Raw genomic sequence first — 18130 nt, forward strand, 5'->3', positions numbered from 1 at the left:
TATGCTCCTAGAGCTGTGTAAAGTGTTTCTATGCTCCTAGAGCTGTGTAAAGTGTTTCTATGCTCCTAGAGCTGTGTAAAGTGTTTCTATGCTCCTAGAGCTGTGTAAAGTGTTTCTATGCTCCTAGAGTTGTGTAAAGTGTTACTATGCTCCTAGAGCTGTGTAAAGTGTTTCTATGCTCCTAGAGTTGTGTAAAGTGTTACTATGCTCCTAGAGTTGTGTAAAGTGTTTCTATGCTCCTAGAGCTGTGTAAAGTGTTTCTATGCTCCTAGAGTTGTGTAAAGTGTTACTATGCTCCTAGAGCTGTGTAAAGTGTTACTATGCTCCTAGAGTTGTGTAAAGTGTTACTATGCTCCTAGAGCTGTGTAAAGTGTTTCTATGCTCCTAGAGTTGTGTAAAGTGTTTCTATGCTCCTAGAGTTGTGTAAAGTGTTTCTATGCTCCTAGAGCTGTGTAAAGTGTTTCTATGCTCCTAGAGCTGTGTAAAGTGTTTCTATGCTCCTAGAGTTGTGTAAAGTGTTACTATGCTCCTAGAGTTGTGTAAAGTGTTCCTCTATGCTCCTAGAGTTGTGTAAAGTGTTACTATGCTCCTAGAGTTGTGTAAAGTGTTTCCTCTATGCTCCTAGAGCTGTGTAAAGTGTTTCCTCTATGCTCCTAGAGCTGTGTAAAGTGTTACTATGCTCCTAGAGCTGTGTAAAGTGTTTCTATGCTCCTAGAGTTGTGTAAAATGTTTCCTCTATGCTCCTAGAGCTGTGTAAAGTGTTACTATGCTCCTAGAGCTGTGTAAAGTGTTTCCTCTATGCTCCTAGAGTTGTGTAAAGTGTTTCTATGCTCCTAGAGTTGTGTAAAGTGTTTCCTCTATGCTCCTAGAGTTGTGTAAAGTGTTTCCTCTATGCTCCTAGAGCTGTGTAAAGTGTTACTATGCTCCTAGAGCTGTGTAAAGTGTTTCTATGCTCCTAGAGCTGTGTAAAGTGTTTCCTCTATGCTCCTAGAGTTGTGTAAAGTGTTACTATGCTCCTAGAGTTGTGTAAAGTGTTACTATGCTCCTAGAGTTGTGTAAAGTGTTACTATGCTCCTAGAGTTGTGTAAAATGTTTCCTCTATGCTCCTAGAGCTGTGTAAAATGTTTCCTCTATGCTCCTAGAGCTGTGTAAAGTGTTTCCTCTATGCTCCTAGAGCTGTGTAAAGTGTTTCTTCTATGCTCCTAGAGCTGTGTAAAGTGTTTCTGTGCTCCTAGAGATGTGTAAAGTGTTTCTATGCTCCTAGAGCTGTGTAAAGTGTTTCTATGCTCCTAGAGCTGTGTAAAGTGTTTCTATGCTCTTAGAGCTGTGTAAAGTGTTTCTATGCTCCTAGAGTTGTGTAAAGTGTTTCTATGCTCCTAGAGTTGTGTAAAGTGTTACTATGCTCCTAGTGCTGTGTAAAGTGTTTCTATGCTCCTAGAGCTGTGTAAAGTGTTTCTATGCTCCTAGAGCTGTGTAAAGTGTTTCTATGCTCCTAGAGCTGTGTAAAGTGTTTCTATGCTCCTAGAGATGTGTAAAGTGTTTCTATGCTCCTAGAGCTGTGTAAAGTGTTTCTATGCTCCTAGAGCTGTGTAAAGTGTTTCTATGCTCCTAGAGCTGTGTAAAGTGTTTCTATGCTCCTAGAGCTGTGTAAAGTGTTTCTATGCTCCTAGAGATGTGTAAAGTGTTTCTATGCTCCTAGAGTTGTGTAAAGTGTTTCTATGCTCCTAGAGTTGTGTAAAGTGTGCAAACAAGCCTCTTCAATTGATTTTGAGCTTAAAATCCCTACTCCACTCTCAGTAAACCTGCTTACCTGGGTCCTATTCACTAGGAACCAAGCAGAATCAAAAAGACAAATGGGGAGGGACTACCTGAACTTGTTGGAAAATGTTTTCTGTTGCAAAGCATTTTGTTTCATTTTGCTATAGTGAGGCACTAATGGTACACCCCTGGTGTGTTGACAGTGTTTCGGCATCTCACCCTCAACTAACGGCACTTTAAAAAATAAATTGCCATTTAAATTCAGCGTGTTCGCAGCAGGGGGCGGTGTTTGACCGCTTGTCCGCAGCCTAAAGCACCTGTCTGTGATGCTGATAGAAGCGATTCCAGGGAAGCTTTGGTAATTGTCCTGAATATACAGCGACAGATGTGCTGACTTGCTAAGAAACCTGTTATTCAATTTGACTGACTCCCCTGAGCTTCCTGCCAGAAGCAGACACACACATTTTGTTTTACACATACTGTGTCTGTTTCATACTGATAATACTCATTATCTTTCGCATAGGTATGTACTGTCAAACACATACACACAGACACACACACGCTCTCTCTCACTAATATAGATAATGGGCTGAGCAGATGGCAGGGTCTTCTGTTCAAGTGGGCGCTCTCGCTCCATCTCCTCTCTCTCTCGTTCTCTCTCTCTCTGCCCCCCCATCCCTTCTGCCTGGTTATATTTGACATTACACACATGCACTCATGAAGTCATGCTTATTCAGCTCACGGGTCTCCAGGTGCCCCTCTCAGCCTGGGTGGGTGGGTTGGTGGTTGCATGTGTTTGTACATGTGTGTATTGAGTCTGTTATCTGTCCCATTTTATATATTTTTTTTTTGGGGGGGGGGTTGTTTTGCAGTGAGCACAGAGACACCCTGTCAGTTTGAAGCCGTTTCCTCTAGCCCTGTCTGACAGGGAGAATAATGTGTCTGGCCACCCCTCTCCCTCTTCTCCGTCTTAAAAATAGAACTGAGTGCTGGAGACCCCGGCTGCATCCCAAATGGCACTGGTCAGAAATAGTTCACTAAATAAGGAATAGGGTGCCATTTGGAACACAGGCAGCCAGGAGGGACATCAGATACATCTTCGTTAGCCCCGTCCCGGAAATGAAGGATTATATCTTAGTTGTACGTTATTATTTCTGATCATGATGCATTGGTGGCAGGATGTGGTGAAATATGTATTGACAGGGTGATGAAAGTGTATCATTACCAAGTGGATGGAGCTTCTAGCATATCTACATCACCTGCTTTTTCATTTTACCATCTGTCCGTTTTCCAACCCAATGATGTCTAGAAGCAGCCAGACTCCTCAGTCACTGGACCAAGACATTGTAGGGTGCCGTTTGGGACACAGAGTAATGCAGTAATGCATTGTTGAGTAATGCATTGATCCTTGGGTTGAAGACTGGAGTTAAGAGACTCCTATGTCACAACAGAAGGAGTTGGTGTTACTCTGGTTCCATCATTCATTACATGACGTATGGGTTGACTCCATCCATTGTCTGCGTTGTGAGTTGGCTTTTTACTCTGAAACAGAAACAAGAAGGTACACGTTTACTCGTCACAGTATGATTTCTGCCACCACAGTTTTAGCCGCGTACGAATGTGTGTTTTATTGTCTGTTTGACACACACAGTCATGTTTACTATCAAACAGATGACTGTCTCCTCTGTGGTTTAAATTCAGTAGGAGAGAGCGAGAGGCAGCATCTCAAATGACACCCTAGTCCCTATAGAGTACACTACTTTTGACCAGAGCCCTACTGTAAGTAGTGCACTATAAAGGGAATAGGTTGTCATTTGGGACTTAATAGAGTCGTTTCCCTAGATGCATTACCACAGGGCCAAGATGTTAATTCTCTGGTTGTGTTGTTTTGACCCTTAGCCATTACTTCACATTGCCATCTAGTCCCTCAAGCTTCCTCATTCTGCTTCTGTGACAGGTTTATGTGCTGTTGTTAAGTCTCTTTGTCCAGGGATACGATGCCTAATTAAACTCTCATACTCCCCTTTAATTGCCAAGCTTTTAGGAGTGTCAGTTTTAAAGGGCCAGACATAAATGATGTGGATTGGATAGTGGGGTAGTTTAGATGATGGAATTCCCATGGGGAAATGGCCTTAGCATCTTTCATGAAACAACACAGAGCAGTTCATACTGTTCACCAGGTCTCTCTTTCTCTCTCATTCTTTATTTATCTTTCTCTCTCTCTCTGAAACCAGATTAATTTTTTTCTGTATCACTCTAAAGAGGCCTGGAGGTTGTCCTGTGTGTTTAGGGCATGAATGAAGGTTTTGTGTGTTTTGCGGACCGGTAATCAAAACTGTATGAACTTCATATTGATATGTTGTAATGGTCATGTGATTAGATCATTTTCTTTGAGATGTGATCATGTTTTTCCAGGACAAAGGCAGATTTGTATAGATTTCACTTCCTCGTAAAGGTCAACGAGTCCATCTGCAAAGTTGGACGTCAGCAACATATTTTCCAGGTCAATTATCTCACTGATAAAACATCCAAATCAAAGTAAAAGTTCCCAGACTCATGATGACCATTCATTTATTACTGCCCGAGGCAGTTACCTCGCCAGATGCATTGAAGTGTCCAGCTTGACTCAAGGACTGTGGGTGCATTCCGTGCGTGTTACATTGAGCCTTTGAGCCATGCTGATTGGTTAATCTCAGTGTTTAACCAATCAGGAGGTTGTTTGGTTGCAGTACTGAGAAGACCTTGCTCTGTCAGTGTCAGTGTAGTGGACTGTGAGATCCGTTAGCATGCTTTAACGAGTCTCTAATGGAATAATGAGCCTATGGCCTCTCCCCCCTCTGGGACTTATGACTGCGCTCCAGCTGTGGCATCAGAAGTAAACATCCACATTTATCCACAGATGCTGAAGTGTGTATTCTCTTGTGTGTTTCCCTGAGAATACACGTGGTCCTTTCAGCACAACACTAGCTCTGTGTGTGTGTGTGTGTGTGTGTGTGTGTGTGTGTGTGTGTGTGTGTGTGTGTGTGTGTGTGTGTGTGTGTGTGTGTGTGTGTGTGTGTGTGTGTGTGTGTGTGTGTGTGTGTGTGTGTGTGTGTGTGTGTGTGTGTGTGTGTGTGTGTGTGTGTGTGTACATCTGTGTATCCGTGTGTGGGCTCTTATGCATGTCCCAGAGAGAACATAATGGTCCTTTCAGCACAACACAAACACACTACCTAGCTAGACATTTATTTTTGTTGCTTTGTGACTGTTCACGCTTTCTCCTCACCCGCTGTGTTTTCGTCTGCAGGTTGCCAGGGCCGACCAGGGTGTCCGCTGCAGGCAGCGTGGCCCCCAAGGGCCAAGGATCCTCCAACCTCAACAGGAGGAGTCAGAGCTTTAACAGCATCGATAAGAGCAAGCCTCTCCAGTATGCTAGTGGCAATGACAGAGGTAGGTGAACCTAGAATCAGGTAGAAGCAGGCCTGAGCCATATGAGCCGAGCCAAACCAAACTGTTCTAATCTAGCCTGGTTACACGGTTGCTGGCACCTTGATGAAAAAAGACACAATGTAAAACCAGCGCAGTTTGATTAGGATCGGCACAATAGTGTGAAAATGGGGATATGGCCGTGTCTAAACTCACCTTCCATAAGGTTTAAACAGGATAAGGAAAACCTCTAGTACTGGGACTTATGACTGCGCTCCAGCTGTGGCATCAGAAGTAAACCTCCACATTTATCCACAGATGCTGAAGTGTGTATTCTCTTGTGTGTTTCCCTGAGAATACATGTGGTCCTTTCAGCACAACACTAGCTCTGTGTGTGTGTGTGTTCATTATCTTACCCCTGCGTTTCTACAGCTGTTTTCCTCAGGGTCTGTCAGTAGCTTTCAGCATTTATATTTTTGAGCGCATGGTCCACAACATTCACTAGGTGGCGCCACTGATAAACACAGTGGACTGGACAGAGCAGCACCCGCCAGCACACTCCACATGAACCAGTCTGCTGAATCAGATCAGCAGTGTAGTTGACTAGAGTTGTAGGGTATTCCTTTAGGGAGAAGGCAAGACAGTGCATTTCACAGCATGGAGAGTGGTAGTGGTTAGACTGCAGAGCTGTGGGGCTGAATCACACCACGCTCCACCAAGCATAATAACCTGCCATGATGACAGATTTTGTCACACATTCACTTTCCTTATTTTATTATTTTCATATTACTTTTATCCGAAAGTAAGTGGATGAAATTATTTGTCTGTGTCCCGAATGGCAGCCTGTTCCCTATATAGTGCACTACTTTTGACCAGGGCCCTATGGGCTTGGGGAAAAATAGGCTTCAACAAGGCTCTTCTTTTCTTAACGACCCCCTACCTAGTGGTTCTTTAAGCTTACATCATGTTCGTAGATATTGAATATTTGTCTCTCAGTATTTTACAATGATCGTACAGTGTTGGTAACATTCCCTTTATATTCACGTCTCCCTTCATCCCTCTGTCACTATCACAGAGTAATGGTCGTCGGTAGAGTTACGGTCGTCGGTAGAGTTACGGTCGTCGGTAGAGTTACGGTCGTCGGTAGAGTTACGGTCGTCGGTAGAGTTACGGTCGTCTGTAGAGTTACGGTCGTCGGTAGAGTTACGGTCGTCCGTAGAGTTACGGTCATCGGTAGAGTTACAGTCATCTGTAGAGTTACGGTCGTCTGTAAAATAACGGTCATCCATAGAGTTACGGTCGTCGGTAGAGTTACGGTCATCTGTAGAGTTATGGTCGTCCGTAGAGTTACGGTCGTCCGTAGAGTTACGGTCGTCGGTAGAGCTACGGTCGTCGGTAGAGTTACGGTCGTCTGTAGAGTTACGGTCGTCGGTAGAGTTACGGTCGTCTCTCCGTAGAGTAACGGTCGGTAGAGTTACGGTCGTCCGTAGAGTTACGGTCATCCGTAGAGTAACGGTCGTCCGGTAGAGTTACGGTCGTCTGTAGAATAACGGTCATCCGTAGAGTTACGGTCGTCCGGTAGAGTTACGGTCGTCCTGTAGAGTTACGGTCGTCCCATAGAGTTACGGTCGTCCGTAGAGTTACGGTCATCGGTAGAGCTACGGTCGTCGGTAGAGTTACGGTCGTCTGTAGAGTTACGGTCGTCGGTAGAGTTACGGTCGTCGGTAGAGTTACGGTCGTCTGTAGAGTAACGGTCGTCCGTAGAGTTACGGTCGTCCGTAGAGTTACGGTCATCCGTAGAGTAACGGCCGCCGGTAGAGTTACGGTCGTCGGTAGAGTTACGGTCGTCCGTAGAGTTACGGTCGTCCGTAGAGTTACGGTCGTCCGTAGAGTTACGGTCATCCGTAGAGTAACGGTCGTCGGTAGAGTTACGGTCGTCTGTAGAGTTACGGTCGACGGTAGAGTAACGTCGGTAGAGGCGTCTGTAGAGTTACGGTCGTCCGGTAGAGTTACGGTCGTCCGGTAGAGTAACGGTCGTCGGTAGAGTAACGGTCGTCTGTAGAGTTACGGTTGTCGGTAGAGTTACGGTCATCTGTAGAGTTACGGTCGTCGGTAGAGTTACGGTCGGTAGAGTAACGGTCGTCGGTAGAGTTACAGTCGCCGGTAGAGTAACGGTACGGTAGAGTTACAGTCGCCGGTAGAGTTACGGTCGTCGGTAGAATAACGGTCGCCTGTAGAGTTACGGTCGCCGGTAGAGTAACGGTGGGGCTCGTCGGTAGAGTAACGGTCATCTGTAGAGTTACGGTCGTCGGTAGAGTAACGGTCGTCTGTAGAGTAACGGTCGAATTTGTAGAGTAACAGAGTTACGGTCGTCGGTAGAGTAACGGTCGCCGGTAGAGTAACGGTCGTCAGTAGAGTTACGGTCGTCAGTAGAGTTACGGTCTTCGGTAGAGTTACGGTCGTCAGTAGAGTAATGGTCGTCGGTAGAGTTATGGGTGTCGGGAGAGTTATGGTCATCAGTAGAGTTATGGTCATCAGTAGAGTTATGGTCATCAGTAGAGTTATGGTCATCAGTAGAGTTATGGTCGTCGGCAGAGTTACGGTCGTCGGTAGAGTTACGGTCGTCGGCAGAGTTACGGTCGTCGGCAGAGTTACGGTCGTCGGTAGAGTTGCGGTCGTCGGTGGAGTTGCAGTCGTCGGTGGAGTTGCGGTGTCAGTTAAGAGTGTCAGTTCAGGGCCAGTCAAAGGGAGAGCAGGAGGGCTGTCCTCTTTTTCCTCATGCATCTCCATTCTCTCTCTCTCTCTCTCTCTCTCTCTCTCTCTCTCTCTCTCTCTCTCTCTCTCTCTCTCTCTCTGTCTCTCTCTCTCTCTCTCTCTCTCTCTCTGTCTCTCTCTCTCTCTCTCTCTCTCTCTGTCTCTCTCTCTCTCTCTCTCTCTCTCTCTATCTCTATCTATCTCTCTATATATTCTCTCTCTCTATATATATATATATATATATATATATATATATATATATATTCCTCTGTTAACAGAGAACAACAGTCTACCAACCATGAACAGACCCCGGTCACCGACCCTGTTTATTTTGGCCAGAGCCAGCCCACTAGATTTACACAAGTGCCTTCACTGTCCCCTGTGTCCCATTTGCCCAGACCTGTTGTCACAGTGGGTGTCTCCCAAATTGCACCCTATTCCCTTTATAGTTAACTACTTTTTAGCACGGCCCATAGAACTCTAGTCAAAAGTAGTGCACTATATATTGAATAGGATGCCATTTGGGACACATGAATCCCCCATCCAGAAAGGGAGTGAAGGTTTTTCTGTTTCCTCAGTACCCCCTTTGCACCGTTTAAAGCATTACTCACACCCTACATTACCACCTAAACAGAGCTAATGTCTCCCCTGGTGGGAACAGTCAACTCCATGGTCCTTCTTTCTTGGTGTTTGTGTCGTTTGTCTGTCTCCCCTCTCTCTCACTACCCACTGGCAGTATGTTGTCTGTCTCCCCTCTCTCTCACTACCCACTGGCAGTATGTTGTCTGTCTCACTGGCAGTATGTTGTCTCCTCTCACTGGCAGTATGTTGTCTGTCTCCCTCTCTCTCACTACTCACTGGCAGTATGTTGTCTGTCTCCCTCTCTCTCACTACCCACTGGCAGTATGTTGTCTATCTCCCCTCTCTCTCACTACCCACTGGCAGTATGTTGTCTGTCTCCCCTCCCTCTCACTGGCAGTATGTTGTCTATCTCCCCTCTCTCTCACTACTCACTGGCAGTATGTTGTCTATCTCCCCTCTCTCTCACTACTCACTGGCAGTATGTTGTCTATCTCCCCTCTCTCTCACTACTCACTGGCAGTATGTTGTCTATCTCCCCTCTCTCTCACTACTCACTGGCAGTATGTTGTCTATCTCCCCTCTCTCTCACTACTCACTGGCAGTATGTTGTCTGTCTCCCCTCTCTCTCACTACTCACTGGCAGTATGTTGTCTATCTCCCCTCTCTCTCACTACTCACTGGCAGTATGTTGTCTGTCTCCCCTCTCTCTCACTACCCACTGGCAGTATGTTGTCTGTCTCCCCTCTCTCTCACTACTCACTGGCAGTATGTTGTCTGTCTCCCCTCCCTCTCACTGGCAGTATGTTGTCTGTCTCCCCTCTCTCTCACTGGCTATGTTGTCTGTCTCCCCTCCCTCTCACTGGCAGTATGTTGTCTATCTCCCCTCTCTCACTACTCACTGGCAGTATGTTGTCTGTCTCACTGGCCTCTCTCTCCTCTCACTGGCAGTATGTTGTCTGTCTCCCCCCTCTCCTCTCACTGGCAGTATGTTGTCTGTCTCCCCCTCTCTCCTCTCACTGGCAGTATGTTGTCTGTCTCCCCTCTCTCCTCTCACTGGCAGTATGTTGTCTGTCTCCCTCCCTCTCACTGGCAGTATGTTGTCTGTCTCCCTCCCTCCCTCTCACTGGCAGTATGTTGTCTATCTCCCCTCCCTCTCACTGGCAGTATGTTGTCTGTCTCCCTCCTCTCACTGGCAGTATGTTGTCTGTCTCCCCTCCTCTCACTGGCAGTATGTTGTCTATCTCCCCTCCCTCTCACTGGCAGTATGTTGTCTGTCTCCCCTCCCTCTCACTGGCAGTATGTTGTCTGTCTCCCCTCCCTCTCACTGGCAGTATGTTGTCTATCTCCCCTTCCCTCTCACTGGCAGTATGTTGTCTGTCTCCCCTCCCTCTCACTGGCAGTATGTTGTCTGTCTCCCCTCCTCTCACTCACTGGCAGTATGTTGTCTATCTCCCCTCCCTCTCACTGGCAGTATGTTGTCTGTCTCCCCTCCCTCTCACTGGCAGTATGTTGTCTGTCTCCCCTCCCTCTCACTGGCAGTATGTTGTCTATCTCCCCTCTCTCTCACTACTCACTGGCAGTATGTTGTCTATCTCCCCTCCCTCTCACTGGCAGTATGTTGTCTGTCTCCCCTCCCTCTCACTGGCAGTATGTTGTCTATCTCCCCTCCCTCTCACTGGCAGTATGTTGTCTGTCTCCCCTCCTCTCACTGGCAGTATGTTGTCTATCTCCCTCCCTCTCACTGGCAGTATGTTGTCTGTCTCCCCCTCTCCCTCTCACTGGCAGTATGTTGTCTGTCTCCCCTCCCTCTCACTGGCAGTATGTTGTCTATCTCCCCCTCTCTCTCACTACTCACTGGCAGTATGTTGTCTGTCTCCCCCTCCCTCTCACTGGCAGTATGTTGTCTGTCTCCCCCTCCCTCTCACTGGCAGTATGTTGTCTATCTCCCCTCCCTCTCACTGGCAGTATGTTGTCTATCTCCCTCTCTCTCACTACTCACTGGCAGTATGTTGTCTGTCTCCCCTCCCTCTCACTGGCAGTATGTTGTCTATCTCCCCTCCCTCTCACTGGCAGTATGTTGTCTATCTCCCCTCCCTCTCACTGGCAGTATGTTGTCTATCTCCCCTCCCTCTCACTGGCAGTATGTTGTCTATCTCCCTCCCTCTCACTGGCAGTATGTTGTCTATCTCCCCTCCCTCTCACTGGCAGTATGTTGTCTATCTCCCCCCTCTCCTCTCACTGGCAGTATGTTGTCTGTCTCCCCTCCCTCTCACTGGCAGTATGTTGTCTGTCTCCCCCCTCCCTCTCACTGGCAGTATGTTGTCTATCTCCCCTCTGGCCCTCCCTCTCACTGGCAGTATGTTGTCTGTCTCCCCTCCCTCTCACTGGCAGTATGTTGTCTGTCTCCCCTCCCTCTCACTGGCAGTATGTTGTCTATCTCCCCTCCCTCTCACTGGCAGTATGTTGTCTATCTCCCCCTCTCACTACTCACTGGCAGTATGTTGTCTGTCTCCCTCCCTCTCACTGGCAGTATGTTGTCTATCTCCCCCCCTCCCTCTCACTGGCAGTATGTTGTCTATCTCCCCTCCCTCTCACTGGCAGTATGTTGTCTATCTCCCCTCCCTCTCACTGGCAGTATGTTGTCTATCTCCCCTCCCTCTCACTGGCAGTATGTTGTCTGTCTCCCCCCTCCCTCTCACTGGCAGTATGTTGTCTATCTCCCCCCCTCCCTCTCACTGGCAGTATGTTGTCTATCTCCCCCCTCCCTCTCACTGGCAGTATGTTGTCTATCTCTCCTCCTCTCACTGGCAGTATGTTGTCTGTCTCCCCCTCTCTCACTACTCACTGGCAGTATGTTGTCTATCTCCCTCCTCCTCTCACTGGCAGTATGTTGTCTATCTCCCCTCTCTCTCACTACTCACTGGCAGTATGTTGTCTATCTCCCCTCTCTCTCACTGGCAGTATGTTGTCTATCTCCCCTCTCTCTCACTACTCACTGGCAGTATGACCTGGGGGAGCTAATTGCATGGTGTACATGAAGAGGCAGTCTGCTTTTTGTCTATCAGTCACTAGTCCAGTGTTAAACTCAGGAGTCATGTCCATGCTCATGAATCAGCCTGGTACTTAAGCATTTAATGTTGTACTTAATATTGCAATTCCAATCCTTAGTCTTGATACAGGTCTGTTTTAATGTGTGTGATCCAGAATGTTTTTGTGGATATCTATTGTTTTCTTTGTATGCAGCTCAACACATTTCCAATCTATTTTAATCAGCCTTGTGTAACATGGCCAGTCGTCAGTCGCTCTCCTCAACAGTTTGCCAATGGGGGAGTTATATCATTGGGAGTGAGAGTTTGACCCCAGCCTAAGGACTCAACTTTAGGCCCACTGTAAATAAGAGGCCTCCCCCTCATCCCTGCGAGGTCGGAGGCTTTAGATTTGGGGGTCAAATCAAACAATTCCAAGGAAATCTCAGAGAAATTTCAATGACGCAGCCAAACCTTTAGCAAAAGACAGGGAATTGAGAGTCTAGTCGTGGCAGAAGAGCCTGTCTGAAGAGATCATGTAAAAAGCAAGAGCTGCAGGCTAGTGCAGGCCAGCTCAGGGTGACAGGATCTGCATCCCAAATGACAACCTATTCCCTATTAAGTACACTATATAGGGAGTAGTGTGCCATTGGGGACAATTCCAGCTGTCCAAAGGGAGAGAAAATGAGGGCAGGCTCACAGATATAGGGATTTGGTGTTTATTACAAGAGGATTTACTCAGCTCACTGTGTGTGTGTGTGTGTGTGTGTGTGTGTGTGTGTGTGTGTGTGTGTGTGTGTGTGTGTGTGTGTGTGTGTGTGTGTGTGTGTGTGTGTGTGTGTGTGTGTGTGTGTGTGTGTGTAGGCACGGGGCGGCGTGTGTGTGTGTAGGGGCAGGGTGTGTGTGTGTGGGGAGGGGCATGTGTGTGTGTGTTTGCGTGCCACACGATGGGTGTGTGAGCACTGAGCAGCAGACGTGTGAGGGTCCAGCGCCCAGCCAGCAGAAGTGACATTTCACTCTCAGCCGATGAAGTAAGCGGTTGTGAAAGAGTGTGTTGCTATGGTAACGCCAAGTCTCTACTTCTTCTCTGGGGCGTTGGTGGCGTCAGCCGATTGGTATGAAATGTCATCCTTCGGGCCCCTGTTATCTTTAAAGACATGGTTAATTCGCTGGCCGCACATACTGAATCCCAAACACTTCGGCCATCATTCACAATCTTATCACAGTGTTGCCCGCTACTCCGACAAAGAAATCAAATCAAGCGTGGCATTTCTGTTGCCCAACTTTCACGGCTGTTTCCATGGTGTGAGGGAAAGCTCTGTCACCCTATCACAAGAATGACTGGGCTTCTTAGATGTAAGGGTTAAGTGAGATTCTTAAACACTCACACACATACACACACACACACACACACACACACAGGCTGGTCTTTAAAGAGATGACTTGGCGTGTGCCAGCTTACATGTTCCTCCCACAGACTGACACGTTTACAGGCGTCGTAAGGTTTTAAAGGCTGTGGCCCAGATCCTAAGCTGATTAAGTGTTCCGAGGCCTCGCGTCGCGGCAGCTAAAGCCCTTCTCCTTCCCTCGCCTCTGGGGAAAATACTACACGGTTAGGGAGAATCACGGTTTCTCAGGCTGAGGCTGCGTCCCTGGAAAGGCCACCAGTTCAGCTATATTGTTGTGCTTATGACTCAGCATAGATAGAATTCCACCATGCAGGTTTGAAAATAATGTGGTTCCATAAATCGTCTAGCATCCTTTGAGAAGTACTGTCGTCAATGGAGAGTAGAGCTGAATGAGGAGATGGAGAGGACAGGCAGTTCTATATTGTGAATGTGAATCCCAGCATGTCCCTGCTGTTTGACACTACATCAATCAACAGTAGAAGGAAAACATACACTACATGCTCAAAATGTATGTGGACACCTTGCTCATCAAACATCTCATTCCAAAATTCTGAGCATTAATATGGAATTGGTCCCCCCTTTGCTGTTATAACAGCCCCCACTCTTCTGGACATGCTTTCCACTACATGTTGGAACATTGCTGCGGGGTCTTGCTTCCATCATCTAGAATGTCAGATTTCCCTTCACTGGAACTAAGGGGCCTAGCCCGAACCATGAAAAACACCCACAGACTATTATTCATCCTCCACCAAACTTTACAGTTGGCACTATGCATTCGGGCAGGTAGTGTTGTCCTGGCATCCGCGAAAAAAAAAACGTTAGTCCTTCGGACTGCCAGATGGTGAAGCGTGATTCATCACTCCAGAGAACGCGATTTCACAGCTCCAGAGTCCAATGGTGGCATTGCGCATGGTGATCTTAGGCTTGTGTGCGGATGCTCAGCCATGGAAACCCATTTCATGAAGCTCCCGACTGCTGACGTTGCTTCCAGAGGCAGTTTGGAACTCCGTAGTGAGTGTTGCAACTGAGGACAGACGATATTTACGCGCAATGCACTTCAACACTCTGTGGTTCTGTTCTGTGAGCTTGTGTATCCTACCACTTCGTGGCTGAGCTGTTGTTGCTTGTAATTCATTCTACTGCCAATGTTTGTCTATGGAGATTCAATGGCTGTGTGCTCGATTGTATACACCTGTAAGCAACGGATGTGGCTGAAATAGCCAAATCCACTAATTTGAAGGGGTGTCCACATACTTTTGTACATACAGTATATTGTATAATCCTTAAGGTTGCAATGCATTTCCTATCACTAACTTCTCCCCTTGGTAGAAAGTGCCAGTACAGTATTAATGTATCTCCATGGAAAGCACAGTGTAGGGGCTGGGAGGCGTCTGCTAAGGGATTGATGATGATCTGAACACCCACTAGAGAGGAGAAATGGGGGTCCTTCAGAAGGTCAGAGCCACTGCTGAGCGGCTAACGGGACCATCGGTTGTCTCACGCTCCTGACGGATGGGTGTGCGTGGGGCGGGGTTGTGTCTGTCTAGTGTAGCGCCGACACATCATAGAGTATGTGTGTCTGTGTCTCTCTGTGTGTGTGTGTGTGTGTGTGTGTGTGTGTGTGTGTGTGTGTGTGTGTGTGTGTGTGTGTGTGTGGGTGTGTGTGTGTGTGTGTGTGTGTGTGTGTGTGTGTGTGTGTGTGTGTGTGTGTGTGTGTGTGTGTGTGCATTCTGAAACACCCCGGTTCATTTGAAAGCGAGTATACAGTTGTTTTATTAATGTATCAACCTATTCTTGCTTTCCAATGCCACACTAGTAAATGTTTTTATTTTCTGTTGGCATTAGACACCTGCCAAGTTACCAGGCAGCTTTGGCCCAGGGGGTGAATTGCCTGGCATCCCACTGTCACAAGGGGAAACGGCAACAGTTTTAGGTTTTGCAGAATCAATTGCTGAGTCAATTTTTTGCTTGAGTGCGCAGCAGGCTGCACTGCTGCACTAGGATCTCTGTTTGCAGTGAGAAAGATTTGGAGAGCGCACTGCCGATCTGCTCCGTTTCTTTTTTGTTCCTACCCCCCGACTATGCCCCCCATCCTTACCAACCAATCCCCCCTGCAGCCTAGCAGAGAGAGCAAGACAAGCCTTTCTATGTCTGTCTCCTGTCGTGCAGAAAATGCCTGCTGACCCATCCAAACAACATCTCTCTCTCTTTTCTCTCTCTCTCTCTTCTCTCCCCCTCTCTCTCACCCCTATTTCTCTCACCCCCCCTCTCTCTCTCCCCTCTCTCTCCTTCTCTCCCCCTCTCTCCTTTTATCCCCCTCTCTCCTCTCTCTCCCTCTCTCTCCTTCTCTCCCCCTCTCTCCTTCTCTCCCCTTCTCTCTCCCTCACTATCCTTCTCTCCCCCTCTCTCCTTCTCTCCCCTCTCTCCTTCTCTCCCCCTCTCTCTCCCCTCTCTCCTTCTCCCTCTCTCCTTCTCTCACCCTCTCTCCTCTCTCTCCCCTCTCTCCTCTCTCCCCCTCTCTCCTCTCTCTCTCCCCTGCTCTCCTTCTCTCCCCTGCTCTCCTTCTCTCTTCCCCCTCTCTCTCCTTCTCTCCCCTCTCTCTCCTTCTCTCCCCTCTCTCCTCCTCTCTCCTTCTCCCTCTCTCCTTCTCTCTCCCTCTCTCCCTCTCCTCTCTCTCCTTCTCTCTCCTCTCTCCCCCCCTCTCTCCTCTCTCCCCCTCTCTCCTTCTCCCCCTCTCTCCTTCTCTCCCCCTCTCTCCTTCTCTCCCCTCTCCTCTCTCCTCTCTCCTTCTCCCCTCTCTCCTTCTCTCTCCTTCTCTCCCCTCTCTCTCCTCTCTCTCTCTCTCCTTCTCTCCCCCTCTCTCCTCTCTCCCCACTCTCCTCTCCCCTCTCTCCTTCTCTCACCTCTCTCTCCTTCTCTCCCCCTCTCTCCTTCTCTCTCTCTCTCCTTCTCTCTCCTTCTCTCCCCTCTCTCCTTCTCTCCCCCTCTCTCCTTCTCTCTCCCCCTCTCTCCTTCTCTCACCCTCTCTCCTTCTCTCACCCTCTCTCCCCCTCTCTCCTTCTCTCTCCTTCTCTCCCCCTCTCTTCTTCTCTCTGCTTGTGCTCATGTAATAGAAGCGTGAATGTGACAGTGTAGTGGATCCTGGGCCGGGTTCAACAACATCTTTGAGACACCAGTGTGACGCCAATGGAAATCTCCCATGTGATGGACTACTCTGGTCATACCTGTCGTTGGGGAAAAACCTATGTGCTTTTATATCATAGAGTGCTACTTTTGAGAGTGTTTTTACTGCAATGATGGTTCTTCTGTCAAAGTGCCAGAGGCTGTAGATCACAGGTGTCAGACTCATTTCACGGAGGGCCGAGTGTCTGCGGGTTTTCCCTCCTCCTTTGTATTTGATTGATGAATTAAGGTCCCTAATTAGTAAGGAACTCCGCACACCTGGTGGTCTAGGGCTTCAATGAATGTACAAAATGTACATCTGCAGGCACTAGGCCCTCCATGGAATGAGTTTGACACCCCTGTTGTAGATGACTCAATGATGGTGAATATTTGGCTCTACATAGAAAGTACCTGCCATTTAATTGTCAATCCAAATTGTTCTCTCAGTATATGAGACCACATGTGCATGTATTGATCCAGTTGTGATCCTGAGATGGTTGATGTAACTGTGTGTCTGTTTATTTGTCTCCTTTGCAGAATTGGCGAAGAGCATCCCTCTGCCTTGCAGCATGAATGGAGGTGCCCAAGTGCCCACCAGCCTCAGCGGGCAGCAGCTGGCCTCTGCCATCCCCTCCCCCACCGCCGGCAAGTCCTGGCGCAGCAAGTCCATGAACATGAAGCACAGTGCCACCTCCTCCATGCTCTCGGTCTCCACCTCGCCCTCTCCCTCGCCCACCCCACCCCCCGCCTCCGACCGCCTACGGCCCCCCATGACTGAGGCGCCCAAGTCGGGCTCTGTCGCTGGCGGTGGTGCCTCCCAGAGATCCATGCTGGACAAGTTCCGGATGATCAACCCTCGCTCGGCCTCGCGGACTTCGCCGTCGGTGGCCGAGATGGCCTTGCAGGAGGAGGATGACATGTCGGAGTACGGCGAGGAAGGGCTAAGCATAACGGAGCCAATGTCGTCAATGTGTACTAGCAGCAGCAACAGCACCAAGCAGCTGGCTAAGACTGCCTCGCCCCCCTCCCTGGCAGCAGCCAATAAGGGCTGTGTGAAGGGCGCGTCGCCCTCCAGCGGCGGCAGCAATAAGTCCCTGCCCCAGCCCAAAGACAAAGAGGATAAGAGCAGGAGCAAAGGAGGCAAGGCCAGCACCCCTCCCAAAGAGGAACCGCGGGAACCCATGGTGGATCCATCCAAGAAGACCTCTAAGATCGCCAGCCTCATCCCCAAGGGAGGCAAGCCTTCAGCGGGCAAGAAGGACAGCGCCATCCCCCCTACCTCCAGTGGAATCCCCAAGCCTGGGCTCAAGGCCCCCTCGGCTACGGGGAAGCCGGCCGGCGGTCAAGCCCAGACCCAGGCCCAGGCCACCCAGGGTGGTAGTGGAGGGGGCAGGGAAGGGGACAAGGCCAAGGTGGTTAAAGGGGGCCAGGGGGGCTACTACATGCAGCAGCGCTCCCTGGGGGGCCTGGAGGGCCGGCGGAGCAACATGGTGTCTTCCACCAGCACCTCTGCCCTGTCCCAGCCCCCCGGGGCCATGGGGGGGAACGGAGCGGTGCAGCTCCCCCAGCAGCAGCAGCACAACCACCCCAACACAGCCACCGTCGCCCCCTTCATGTATAGGTAAGACTGTCTGTGTATGTGCAAGTGTGCGTGTGTGTACGTGTCTGTGTATGTGCATGCGATTGTTTTGTTTGACAATGGGGCTGGGGTATAATGCAGTGGTCTGGCGAAGGTCTCTCTAATGATTGGTGTGTTCATAAGCTATGACATGTTTTTATATTAGCTAGTTACACCATACCACGAGTAACCTGGGGGAGTAAACCCATCAAGCCAAGAATCCTCATCTGACAGCCTTTGTCTTCAAGACTGTTAACAGACAGGGCTTTGTAGGATGTTCACTTAAAATACAAAGAAAAATACACAATCAAATCACAATTACCCAAATGAGCTCTGGTGCACAGCCTTCCCCTCAGCTCTGGTGCACAGCCTTCCCCTCAGCTCTGGTGCACAGCCTTCCCCTCAGCTCTGGTGCA

The 18130-nt window shown here is 48.8% G+C and overlaps 1 protein-coding gene across 14 annotated transcripts in view; it reads left to right on the forward strand.

The window, feature by feature from the left end:
• nav3 (neuron navigator 3) overlaps nucleotides 1-18130 on the forward strand; it is a 245240-nt gene that overhangs the window by 125832 nt on the left and 101278 nt on the right. For all 14 annotated transcript variants that reach the window (XM_042317404.1, XM_042317398.1, XM_042317393.1 and 11 more), the window contains 2 exons: nucleotides 5045-5187; nucleotides 16634-17717. In XM_042317404.1, coding sequence (XP_042173338.1) covers nucleotides 5045-5187; nucleotides 16634-17717 — 1227 coding nt within the window. The remainder of the gene's footprint in view (nucleotides 1-5044; nucleotides 5188-16633; nucleotides 17718-18130) is intronic.

Source organism: Oncorhynchus tshawytscha, unplaced genomic scaffold (assembly GCF_018296145.1).
Source record: "Oncorhynchus tshawytscha isolate Ot180627B unplaced genomic scaffold, Otsh_v2.0 Un_contig_8446_pilon_pilon, whole genome shotgun sequence".
Classification (NCBI taxonomy): Eukaryota; Metazoa; Chordata; class Actinopteri; order Salmoniformes; family Salmonidae; genus Oncorhynchus; species Oncorhynchus tshawytscha.